At 33.6% G+C, this 13,253-nt stretch overlaps 1 protein-coding gene across 1 annotated transcript; it reads right to left on the bottom strand.

Annotated features, from left to right (window-relative positions):
- Window positions 1-24: 24 nt before the first annotated feature.
- LOC131041218 (pectinesterase inhibitor 6-like) lies at window positions 25-1,092 on the bottom strand. Its single transcript, XM_057974235.2, has one exon. It carries the CDS (start codon window positions 852-854, stop codon window positions 537-539), a length of 318 nt encoding a protein of 105 aa, XP_057830218.2. The 5' UTR covers window positions 855-1,092; the 3' UTR covers window positions 25-536.
- Between the last annotated feature and the right edge of the window lie 12,161 nt (window positions 1,093-13,253).

Here is a 13,253-nt window from a genome sequence, read left to right as displayed (position 1 = left end):
ATTTTACATCTGTTCAACTGTAACTTTTTCAACCTTCACTGTATCACAGCCAACCGGAGACAGTATACTTCCCACCTAGATATATAATACATCTGTTCAACTGTAACTTTTTCGACCTTCACTGTATCACAGCCAACCGGAGACAGTATACTTGCCACTTAGATACATTTTATATGCCAAAAAAAAACCCCACCTATTAACAGGTAGCTCCACTAACCCACCCAATTCTCCAGAGACAAAATGGAGAAGACATACAGACAACCAGTTCAACCATATTATCATACTAACATATATTCAAAACTAAACATTGCAGATGGAAACACCAGAAATCATTTGCTAACACGCCCCTCTTTCACAGTAGCCAGTCGAACCTTTAAACACATTCTAGACCACAATTGATATGGATACATACTTATCATTATATTATAATCTACCAATATAATTCAATCATCATTTCAAAGAAAAGAAAATAGACTGTGAGACATTCTTGAAAACAAAACCCACATACCCAAAGCGACGCAATACATTAAACCGCCTTATGGGTCATCTTCATCAGCAAGCTTTGCAGTAACAGCAAGCGCATTGCTCATCAACTTTGATAGATACAGTGATCTTCTCTGGATGAGGGCAGAGATATCTGGGTGATTAGATAAGCCATCAAAGCAGGTATCAGGATTTGTGTAAGCCGCACTGAGCCAGGTCCTGGCATCAGATACACTGTCCTCTATATCAGAGCCTTTCTTTTCTGTGCTCATCAAGCTGGACAATGAATTATGGAGCTCAGACACTGTGTCTTTCAAAAGCTCCACACAGTCCTCGAGGCCACCAGATCTACTATGATCAACTTTCTTCATGTTTACAACATAGCCAGAAAAATCATGCGCTTCTTTGAGGCCAACTTTACTGCTATCATAGCCAGCTCTTTCATGTCTGCTTTTAATGCCCCTGGAGCTGAGGATAACGACCCGATACACAAGTCTTTGTATTGGGCAGTGCTGCACGCCTTTACTATGGTGGGAGATGGAGGAGGAGGCGATACTCTGCCAGCTTTTGCCGCCATGATCGCACCAGCAAAGAAGATCGTAAGAATAAAGGCAGATTTGGAATAGGAAGCCATTTTCTTGTCTGTTATGTGTTCTTTTTACTGCTTGTGTTGAGTATTTATTAATGGAAGTACACTAGCTTTAGGTGTAGAAATTAATTGTGGACAGCTAATGCATTGTTTGGTTATAATAAATGATTGTGGCGTCCACCGTTTCTCGTGCAAGTAATCCCAACGTAAGGGTCCATTGGGTCTGTTTTTAGGGTTGTTCAGTTATCATGCATTGGGATCCGTTTTCATGATGGATCATACGGTGTGTGAGATGGTAAACGGTCAAATTTAGAAATAGCAGCGACAATCTTTTCTATTGATAATAATCTTCTTTCTTTCTTTCTTTTTTTTTTTTTTTCCTTTTTCTTTTGTAAGGATTGGATATAACCATCTTTTCATTTATGAGTCACATTTGTCAATAGATGAACTTTAAAGTTAAGAAAAAGAGCAGAGCTTCATAGAAGTGGTTTATGTTTTTCATGAAGGATTTTATTATGATATGGGAAGTCATTTTCTTAAATGTGAGTCAAAATTTGTCAATTATGTATGAGTCACATTTGTCAATAGATAAGCTCTAGATTTAAGACAAAGATGTGGAAAATTGGCAAGCTCTCCATTTAGGAATAAGAGGTGGAGCTTTATAGAAATGGTTAATATTTTTATTGGAAGATTTTATCTCCCTTTTATTTGATATAGGAAGTCATGTATGAGTCACATTCCCCAATGAATAAGCCATCTTCTCATGTGTGAATCACATTTGCCCATAGATGAGCCCTAGACAAAGATTGAGAGGTGGAGGTTCATAGAAATATGGTTTATGTTTTTAATGGAGGATTTTATCATCCTTTTTATTTGAAATGGAATAGGAGTTTAAAGATAGAAGATTATCTATTCTTTGAAACACCGTCTCATTCTTATCTCTTAGTTTTTGTTTATAAAGAAAAATGAAGATTTTTTTTTGAATTATATATTTATTATTGTAGATATTTAAATACATTTATTTAAAAGATGTTAAGAGGTATTAGTTTGGGGATGTTTGTATTGAATTGTTATTTATGATAGATAACATTTTTTTAAAAGATGCTAAGAGATATCAATTTAAACATATGTATTGAATTGTAGATGTCTCAAGATGAATATCTCTCTCCTTTTAGATAAATGTATTTAATATATCTATGTTAATCATTTATTTACTTTATATAAGAATTAAATTTCAATTATTTAAAATATTGAAATTGAAATTAAAACATAAATGTACAAAACATCTATATTATGGAAATTTTTGAATTGGGGATGAACACTATTCATTATGTTAAAGTCATCTAGAAGGCCATTTAAATATATTTATTAATATAAATATTTAAATATATTTATTAATATAAATATTTAAATATATTTATTTTAAAGATGTTTAGAGATATCCGTGACTATTGGTGGTTTCATGATAGAGAAATTTCTTTTTTTGAAGTTGTAAATTTCCTTTTCCTTTAATAAAATCCAATATTATCAATAAAAAAAATTTAAAAGATGTTGGGAGATATCAATTTGGAGATAATTGTACTAAATTTGTTATTTAGGATAAATAAATATCAATCTTGTTAAGACATTTAATATAGATGCATAATATATATCTCTCTTTTTTAGATAAATGTATTTAAGATATTTATGTTAATTTATATTTATTTTCTTATATAAAAAAAAAATTTAATTATTCAAAAATTAAAAATAAAATTAGAAGACAAAGATGAAAAACTTGTATATAAAATCTTCAAGAATTTAGTCTAAAGATATTTATATTAAAAAATAACATAAAATAGATAGTTTTTATATGAAGTTTAAATATTAATATTTATTTGTTTTGTTTTAACTTTGAAAAATATAATAAATCTATATACTTGTAGGTTACAATTTTATAGTTTCATTGAGAAGTATTAATATATATTTTATAACTTTGATATTATTTAAGAAATAAATGTTTGTTCTAAATAGTTTCTTTAAACTATTATACGTTATTTTACTTACCTTTTTTTATTTTGTTTAATTGAGAGCTATTCTATTTTACTTCAAAATTGTTTTATTTATTACATATGTTTATAGACATAAAAAATAATAACAAGTTATTAAAAATTCATGATATTTTCTATAAATTTTTTCTAACTTTTGTTCTACTTTTTGAAACACTTTCATGTTCTCCTCAATCAAAATCTCTAGGTAGATTAATTTAATCTCTAGTAGATAAAGGTTTAATATAACAAGAAACCATACAATATGCATATTTATCTCTAGTATACAGATGTTGATCTGATAGTGAATGTTAAGATGTTCTCTTTGAATGAAGAAGTAAATGGTAAGTGAAAAATCTAGATTTTGCGTAGATAAAAGATCAAAAAATAAATTAAAAGTCCTCTAACACAACAACATATAATATATTGTGAAATATTTTGTGCTTCAAACTAGCACATGTAATATATAGTTGGAGGGGGATAGCATGAGCCCACTTTTGATTTTGAATTTCAAATTTAAAAAAAAGGCAATTTTAACCAACAAATTAAAACTAGGTTCAATTCTATGGGATACAAAACAAAATAGAGTAAGGAAACATGGGTAAATAAATAAATATAAAAGTTCTTAAGGACCTAGATAGAGGAAAAAGAAAGCCAAGTTCAATGTAAATTTATTAATTCTTAGTGCCAACATATGTATTTGTATATTACTCATTGTTTAAGGGATAAGTGGGTAAACAAATGAATGGAAAAATGTAATTTATGCAAATTTCATGATTACATTTCCTCTCACTTTAATTTGTATGTAATTAATTTGCAAATTCATTTTAAAAGTAAGGTTAAAGTAAATTAAGAAATCAACACCAAAATGTCGTATTAGAGTAATAATAATAAATTACATTTAATAAGTATATTTTAAGAATATTTTGATCTACCAATATGTATGGTTGTTTGAAGTTGCTATTAAATAGTGTGTTTGTAAATCGTGGTGAAGGTGAGATAATAAGGTTGATATTGTATATTTTGAATTAGAAATAGTTTATACAATTTAAATTATAATTATTAGTTTTAAATTGATTTTATAAGGTGTATAATTTTAATTAGATTGAACATTATAATGATAATTAAATTAGTTTATTATAATAATATATTACTAAGAAGGATGTTGCCTTTGCTAGATTGAGTCTTATTTTTTATATGACTAAGTGGTGTTGTCACCGGTTAGGAGGGGCCTCAAAGAGATCAATCTAGACTGGTCAGCAAGAGTAAACACAACGAAAACACAAGGATACGATGGAGACAATGCATAACATAATTATTTATATCATGAAAACTGATTGCAATCAATTGATAACAACTGGGTTATAGAAAACCGCTCACTAGCATGCTAAAACATGCTCAATTACAAAACATGTCACAACTAGGACCTCAAATCTTAAGATATGTTCAATCTATCACCTTCTATCCCCAATTATAATGCCTAATTACAATGATATATACGATCCAAGAGATTTGGTTGGCCCCAAAAGGGATAAAATTCTGAAGAACAAGACCTAATGTGTAAAAACAACAAGGTCGACCTCTGCCAAAGAAATTCCTCCGGAAAATATAAAGGATGAAGTGTAGATCAAAGGGAAGGTCGACCACATGCCAAGGAACATCATAATCAACGCTCAGGGCTCCACAAGCTACAAAAGGGATCTAGTAGATCACAAATGCAAATAGGTCTAGGCAACCGGTACTAGAAAACTGTCTCAGAAACTGGTAGCGATAACTTGCCAGAAAATGATCCAAATGCTTCGCAGTTTAGGAATAAGGTAGATGATCAAGTCCTCATGCAAAATCCAACTCCTCAAGATCCGGTGAGCCAATGCCAGAAAATGCAGAATAAAATGTTGAAACTGCAAAATAGAAAGGAAACATTTTAGGTTGATGCAAGATTGCCAAGAACTGGGGATGCTCCTGCATCACTAAGTCAAATATATTATTACATTGTTTATTATAAAATTTAAAAAAATTAAAATAACAAAAAATTAGAAAGTGACATAAGTTAATGGAATAAAATATAATTTTGCAAGGACAAATATTTTTAATAATAAAATAATAGTATTTAATAATAAATAATAAATATCATAATTAGTATTAAACTTATCACACAACTTGAATAAAAAAATATATACAATAAAATGATATTAAATAAATTTAACATGAGCAATTTAGTTGAGTAAGGTTTTGTAAGATTTTTTATGTTTGTTTATCATTTCACTGTTGTAGTAAATTCCAATTGTTTTTTATATTAAAAGCAACCAAAACTAGGGGGTTGACCTAGGTACAGATAAGAAAACAGTAGATAAACAACTGTCAACAGAGAAACAACAAAATCACAGCCTCCTAAACTTTCCTCTATCAAAAACTTTAAACATGCTACACATATTAACCGAGTATATAAAAGTCATAATTAAAATATGCCACACATGGCAAAAGATAGTTAAGTCCAGGAATAACCAGAAACCGTAACTATAAGCCAACAAACCATTAGGGTCATTCAAAAAATTAGAAACCCTAACCATAGAAAACATGGTTACTTAGTTTTGTCATGGCTCCTCTTGGGGAGGAGCTTCCTTGCTCATTCCTTGGTGAGGAATTTAAAGAGGTCCTTGTAGTCCTCATCCTCCTTTCCTTTACCTTTGAGAGTGCTTTCCTGCAAGAGACAAAGAGTGGTCGCAGAGTTGTGCATCACATTCAGAGAAAACCTGGAGACGTCATGCAACTTGTTCTCAATAGCCTCCATTCTGCTCGTAATTTCTTGTAGATTTTCATTCATACCATCCACTTTCTTTTCCAAATCCATCAGTTTGCCATCCGCTTCCTCCTTGATGCTGCTCACTTCCTCCACCACCATCATCTTATCAAACCTAAGAGTAGGGGACAAAGAGTTTGCCCGGGATTTGGGACCAGCATCTGGGCTCATGGAATTTTTAGGGCTCTCAGACAAATGAGTGGAGGTGGCAGAGTGGGGGGTTGACGCGGATTGAAACATGGCCGCATTACCAGAGGGGATGGAATTCCCAGTTTCATGGGATGAGGAGGAGTCCCTTAAGGGTTTCTCAGGGGGTTTGGATGCTAATCTCACAGAGTGGCGAGGAGTGTTAGCTTCATCTGTAATCTCCACATCAGAGTTGATTTCCTAGATTCTCACTTTCTTGGGGGATTTTGAATCCTCTGAGTAGCGGTTTTTATTTTTCTTACTGGAGGAGCCAGGTTCGGGCAACCGAGGAGGGCTTATGTCAGGATTATCAACAACTATGGATGGAGATTGGCTTCCAGGCACAATCTGGATAGAAATCATGTGAGGAGGGTAGAGGGCCAAGTAGAAATTGTAAAGGCAGAGGATAAGGCCTTGTTGGAGAATAGTAAAGTCCTTTCCTTTCTTCTTGGCTTCAAAAATATATCTCACATTAGAGTCCATAGAGTGCAACAGAAAAAAAGGGATGGAGATAAGATCTTTATTCCTAAGATGGTTAAGGAAAGGAAGGTGATAGTAGTAGAAAACCCTATACCGTCCTTCAAGGGTGAAATACTTCATGATGATGTAGTAGACCTCATCCCAAGGCGGCGTAAGCTCTTCTCGGTTGAAGCTGCCAGCCCGCTTCACAAGGTTCTCCCCATCGCAGAAGAACTGGTTTAGGTTGGTGGTGTCCAATATGCAGCTTTGTTTCTTCCATTTCCTACCCTTGATGGACAGGCCCATTGACTGAGCAATCACATCTTTGTTTACTTTAAACGAGATACCACCCATAGTGACCCTTCTTTCCTCCCAAGAGGCCACAAACTGCTTCAACAGTCTCTTGTCATTTCCTTTCATGCTCTCCATGAATTTATCAATGCCTCCTTCCGAGCACACAAACCAAACCACCCGCCTGGCTTTGAATTCATCCATTTTGTTAGGTTCAAGTCTCATTCTATCATCCCCCATGGTCATTTCCTCTAGCTTAGAAGAGAAGAAGAAAAATAAGGTAGCAAGGATACAGAGCCGAACAATAGCAAGAGCAGAGTCGAGAATAAAACTCAACAAATTTTGGAATAAAATCACGCAATAACCATCGTGATTATTGCAAGTCGTGTTTAAACGAATTTCCCAATCACAAAATATATTACACTCGTGTGGACCATCAATCCACCTAATGTGATTTAGCCAAGCCCAGCTATTGCCTTCATCACCGCCAATGACATTCATCTAGATGATAAATAGAAAATTGCCTTTCCCGATATCGGTACTGTTGGCATTTGGCATTATAACAAACAATGGGAGATTGTTGGCATTTCAATAAGAATATTGAGAAGGTTGTTGATGATTATGGATATAACTGATTAAGGATGTTTACTGTCTTGATATTATTATTTTGTCATTGATGTCAAGAAATTGATTTTCTAATTCAGTATGATGTTGCCATATCTTGAGAAGTATGATTTGAAGAGTATAAAGATGTTGAAAAAAGACATAGAAAGAATATGATGAATAAGGGGATGAATAAGGTATTCAATGGGCAACTATTACCGAGTCAGATAATGATGAGATCATGATGTTTAGATTGTTTTAACATCATACATATGTTGTAAATTGTAAGGTTAATACTATACTATGTTACCAAGCAAAGAACCTAGTTGGTAAACCCTAAGGAACCTAGTCGGTAAACCCTAAGGTTATCGCTATCAGTTAATGAAGGCAGAATGTCTACCGAGTGAAGTTTAGTATTTACCGAGTTGTTATCGAGTTGTAACCGAGCTTTAACATAATATATTAAATGGTTACATGTGTTATTTAATGAACGAAGCTGATGAGCTGGAACTGATTAAATGATTGGTATGCCATGCATGAAGTTTGTTAATGAATCTATGGCAAAGGAAAATCGACATGAAGATCTATAGGTTAGATTGAACCGCAATACCCTAGCACAAGTTCCAAGAAATGTATGCAAGTTCCAAGGCAGGGTAAAACATTTTCAGATCGAAGGATACATTGAACCTGGTCAAAGTTTGAAGATCTAATGGCTATGATTGATCATTGGAAATGTGATCAAGGAGATTAAGCGGTTGGCAAATTGTTTATAAATAGGGAACTATTGATAAACAATGTATGCAGGCAAATGTATGCACAGGGATGCTACATAGTGATTACCGAGCACAGAAGCTTGAAGACCTATTTGAATAACTGAGTATAGAAGCCCAGTAGATGGACAAGATTAGTTCTATGTCTAGATTGTATTGAGCAAATAAGAATCTGCTTTAGCATTTTAGATGTGAAGTTGTAGATAGATTTTTATTATTGTTATTTTGTGAAAGTGACATAAAATCTCTTAACCGAGTGGACTTAACAGTCTTATTTGTAAAACCCTCTAGCAAGGTGACATTCTGATTGAGTGTTTGAAATCCTTTAACAAGGTCACTTCTAACAAGGTGAAGATCCTAACAGATCTGAGGGAAATCCCTTAACCGGGTCACATCTAGCAATGTGTTTGTAATCTTTAACATGATTTGCTTTTAACCAAGCATACTCTAGAAGAGTATATTTGTTAGTGGGTCTGAAATCCCACAGTGGTTTTTCCCTATTTGGGTTTCCATGTTAAATCTGGTGTTATGAGGTTTATGATGTTTATATGCTTTTGAGTTTGCATGTTTAGCAGTTTTGGTTATATTACTGAAGTATATGTTACTGAGGTTGAATCTAATGTTTTTATGGAAGATTAAGTTTGTATGATTCACCCCCCCCCCCTCTCATCTTGTTGGCTATTGGATCTGTACTTACATTAAGTATCAGAACTATCAATTAGTATCAAAGCTTTGGACTCTGAAAGAAAATTTTAAAGGTACTTGAGGCAAAGATCCAAAGATGTACAAGAGGGATGCACCGAAGCTGAACAAGTCAAGTTTCTCTACATGGCAGAAAATGATGAAGCTGCACCTATCAAGAGTTGGACAATATGCTGTATATTATCTGGAGAATGATTTCATCACACTGAGCACCTATCCATTGACAATGGAAGAGATAAAGGCAAAGCAAGAACATATCCAAGCAATGATTGAAATAACATCTGCATTGACCGACTCAAATTTTAATGATCTAGAAGGCTGCAATGATGCAAAGACTATGTGGGATAAGCTCATATCAGTATATGGAGGAGATGAACATGTTCAAAGAGAAAAGGTAGATAGTCTAAGAGGACAACTTGAATCTATGAGGATGAATGAAGGTGAGAACATAACTCAGTACAGTACAAGACTAAAGGAGATTGTCAATCAAATCAAAGGAGCAGGTGGAACTATTGAAGAAAAGGATATAACAAGTAAGTTGTTAAGAACCCTTCTACTGGCTTATGCAATCAGAGTCTCTGCAATCAATGAATTGAGGTCTGTACCTAATATGTTAGTTTCTTTAGATGCTACTATTGGTAAGCTACATGCATTTGAGTTAAGTAACCTTGATAATAGTGGATCTTCGGTAAATAAAGTTGAATCTGCATTTAGTTCTTTTCATCTTGATGAATCTAGTGATTACAATGAAAGAAAGTATAAGTACTCTGAAGGAGATCACAATGGAGCAAGTGAAAGATTTCGTAAGAACATGGAAGAAGTACACAAACTATATGAGGAAATCAGAAAGTAGGAAGAGTTTGAAGCACTATTAGCCAGAAGGTTACCGAGAGGCAAAGGTAAGTATAAAGGAAAACTACCTTAGAAATGTTTCAATTGTGATAAGATAGGACATATGGCTTCTAACTATTCTGACAAAGAATCTATTGAAAAGAGAGATTACCGAGATGACAAACAGAAAGACAATCATTACAGAGGACACCGAGACTTCAGAAGAAGAGATAGAAAGACATGCTTAATAGCTGATGAGGAATCCAATGATGATAAATCAGATGAAACTGATATAGAGGAAGTAGTTTATGTGGCTATCAAAGATGGATCAGATGAAGAAAGGTATGAAGAAAAAGCCCTAATATCTCACATAAATACTAATGATTCTTGGATCATAGATAGTGAATGCTCACATCATATGATAGGTGATAAACACAAGTTTGTTATGTTAGAAGATTATGATGGAGGCTATGTAAGATTTGGTAATGATGCACCATGTCCGGTGAAAGGTATAACACTTCTTGACAATGCAAGATGCAATGATGTTTATTGGGTTGAAGGTTTGAAATACAATTTGTTGAGTATAGCATAGCTAAACAATAAAGGTTACCGAATAGAATTTCAGAAGGGAATTGTCAAAGTTCATGACAAGAATGGAAAGTTAGCTGCTACCGGGACACAAACAAAAGGTAACACATTTCACCTTGACTCAACTCGGAACAAGTGTTTGTATGCAAAGATAGATGATACCTGGTTATGGCATAAAAGGTTTTGTCATGTAAATTTTGATAATCTGATCAAAATAAGTAAGAAGCACCGAGTAAGAGGTCTACCGAGTCTTGAAAAGCCTGAGAATGCTATGTGCCAAGGATGCCAGATGGGTAAGATGACAATATCAAGATTTACAAGTAAGTCTTACACTTCTAAGGGAATTTTAGATCTTGTGCACACTGATCTTTGTGGTCCTATGAAAGTTCAAAGTTATTATGGTGATAAATATTTCATATTATTTGTGGATGACTATTCAAGGATGATGTCAGTTATGTTTTTAAAAGAAAAATCAGAAGCTTTCCAAATGTTTAAATGGTACAAGGCAAGAGTTGAAAATGAAACAGGAAGACAACTGAAATGTCTTAGATCAGATAGAGGAGGAGAGTTCACATCTGATGAGTTCAACTTATTCTGCAATGATCATGGTATTAAAAGACAAGTCTCTGCACCGAGAACTCCATAGCAAAATGGAATAGCTGAGAGAAGAAATAGATCTATTGTGGATTGTGCCAGAACCCTGATGATTGAAAAGAAAGTGCCACAAAAATTTTGGAGAGAAGCAATAAGCACAACAATTTACACCCTAAACCGAGTACAACTGAAGAAAGGTATTTTGAAGACACCATATGAAATCTGGTATGACAAGAAATCTAATGTAAGTTATTTTAAAATCTTTGGAAGTAAATGCTATGTACACAAAGATGATAGATATGGCAAGTTTGATCAGTAAAGTGAAGAAGGAACATTTCTAGGTTATTCTTGTAGAAGCAAAGCATTTAAATGTCTAATCAAATCATCTAACAAAATAGTAGAAAGTGCAAATGTGAAAATTGATGAATTTGCAGAAATAAATGTTGAAGGAAATTCCAAAGAACCAGAAGATTATGATGAATTTGTCTATGTTCAACCGATAAGTTTTACTGAGAAAACTGTTGAAGAAAATAACTAGTTACCGAGTGATGAAGAAGATCATACAGAGCCTACCGAGCCTGTATTAGCCAAGTATGTCAGAAGGCATCATGCACCAAGTTGGATTATAAAAGATAAGGATGATCCAGTGATGACAAGGAACAAACTGAGACAGAACACATGTCTGATATTTGAATTTGAACCGAGAATAGTGAAAGAGGTATTTAACAGTGAAGATTGGATAAATGCTATGACAGAAGAGATTGATCAAATCAAGAAGAATGACACATGGACACTAATCCCAAGACCAAAGGACAAAAATGTAATCGATACAAAGTGGATTTTTAGAAACAAGCTAAATGAAAAAGGAGAGGTCATTCGAAATAAAGCAAGACTAGTTTGCAAAGGTTATGCCCAAGAAGAAGGAATTGATTATGGTGAAACTTTTGCACCTGTGGCTAGACTTGAAGGAGTAAGAACATTGTTGGCATATGCTGCTTTCAAAAACTTCAAGGTATATCAAATGGATGTCAAATCTGCATTTCTGAATGGAATATTAGAAGAAGAAGTTTTTATTGAACAACCTGAAGGATTTGTTGAAGACAATAATAAAGATCAGGTATGTAAATTGAACAAAGCATTATATGGTCTGAAACAAGCACCTAGAGCATGGTATGAAAGATTACACTCTTATTTGATTAAGATTGGTTTTATAAGGACAAGTGAGAATAGCAATATGTACATGAAGAATGATGAAAATGGAATACTGATCTCAACCATATTTGTTGATGATATTATATTTTGTGGAAATGACTCTCTTTGTAAGAACTTTGGAAATGAAATGAGCAAAGAATTTGAGATATCATTAATCAGTGAGATAAAGTATTTTATAGGTTTACAAATATTGCAAATGAAAAATGAGATTTTCATTACTCAATCCAAGTACATAAAGGAAATCTTGAAGAAATTTGGAATGGAGGATTCAAAACCAGTAAGTACTCCTATGACTACCAACTGTAAACTATCAAAGAATGATGAATCTGCATCTGTTGATGAGACACTTTACCGATCCATGATTGGAAAGCTACAATATGTTGTTCATAGCAGACCGGGCATAACACATGCAGTAGGTATAGTTGCAAGATTCTCTGCAGATCCTAAAGAAACACACATGACAACAATCAAAAGAATTTTTAGATACTTGAAAGGCACAGAGGATTATGGCTTAGCATATCAGAAAGGAAATGATTTTGATTTAAAAGTTTATACTAATTTTGATTGGGCAGGCAACATTGATGACAGGAAAAACACAAGTGGAGGAGCTTTCTTTTTAGGAGAAAGACTAGTGAGTTGGCTTAGCAAGAAACAAGGATGTGTTTCACAGTCAATAGCAGAAGCTGAATACGTTGCTGCAACATTGAATTGTACCAACATAGCATGGATCAAACAACTGTTGGAAGGAATAAATGAGAAACTATATTTTGTGACAATACTAGTGCCATTAAGATTTCGAAGAATCCTATTATGCACTCTAAGACAAAGCACATCTCTATCAAATATCATTATCTTAGAGAAGAAGCTCAAGAGAAGAAAGTGGTGTTGGAATATGTTAGCAAAAAGGAACAAATAGCAGATATCTTCACCAAGCCACTACCAAGGGACACTTTTGAATATCTCAGAAGTAAGTTAGGGGTCCTACCCCTATCTTCTACTCACTGACCGAGTTTGGTGAAAGCATCAATTCAATGACTCTATCGAATATCTTTTAAGAGTTGATGCTGATTTACACACTTTAGGATGTTTTCTAAAGGTGTGCAGGAAATAATGCAGGATAC

Source organism: Cryptomeria japonica, chromosome 3 (assembly GCF_030272615.1).
Source record: "Cryptomeria japonica chromosome 3, Sugi_1.0, whole genome shotgun sequence".
NCBI classification, from domain to species: Eukaryota; Viridiplantae; Streptophyta; class Pinopsida; order Cupressales; family Cupressaceae; genus Cryptomeria; species Cryptomeria japonica.
The sequence above is the reverse complement of the archived record's forward strand: the minus strand, read 5'-3'. Positions and strand labels throughout refer to the sequence as shown.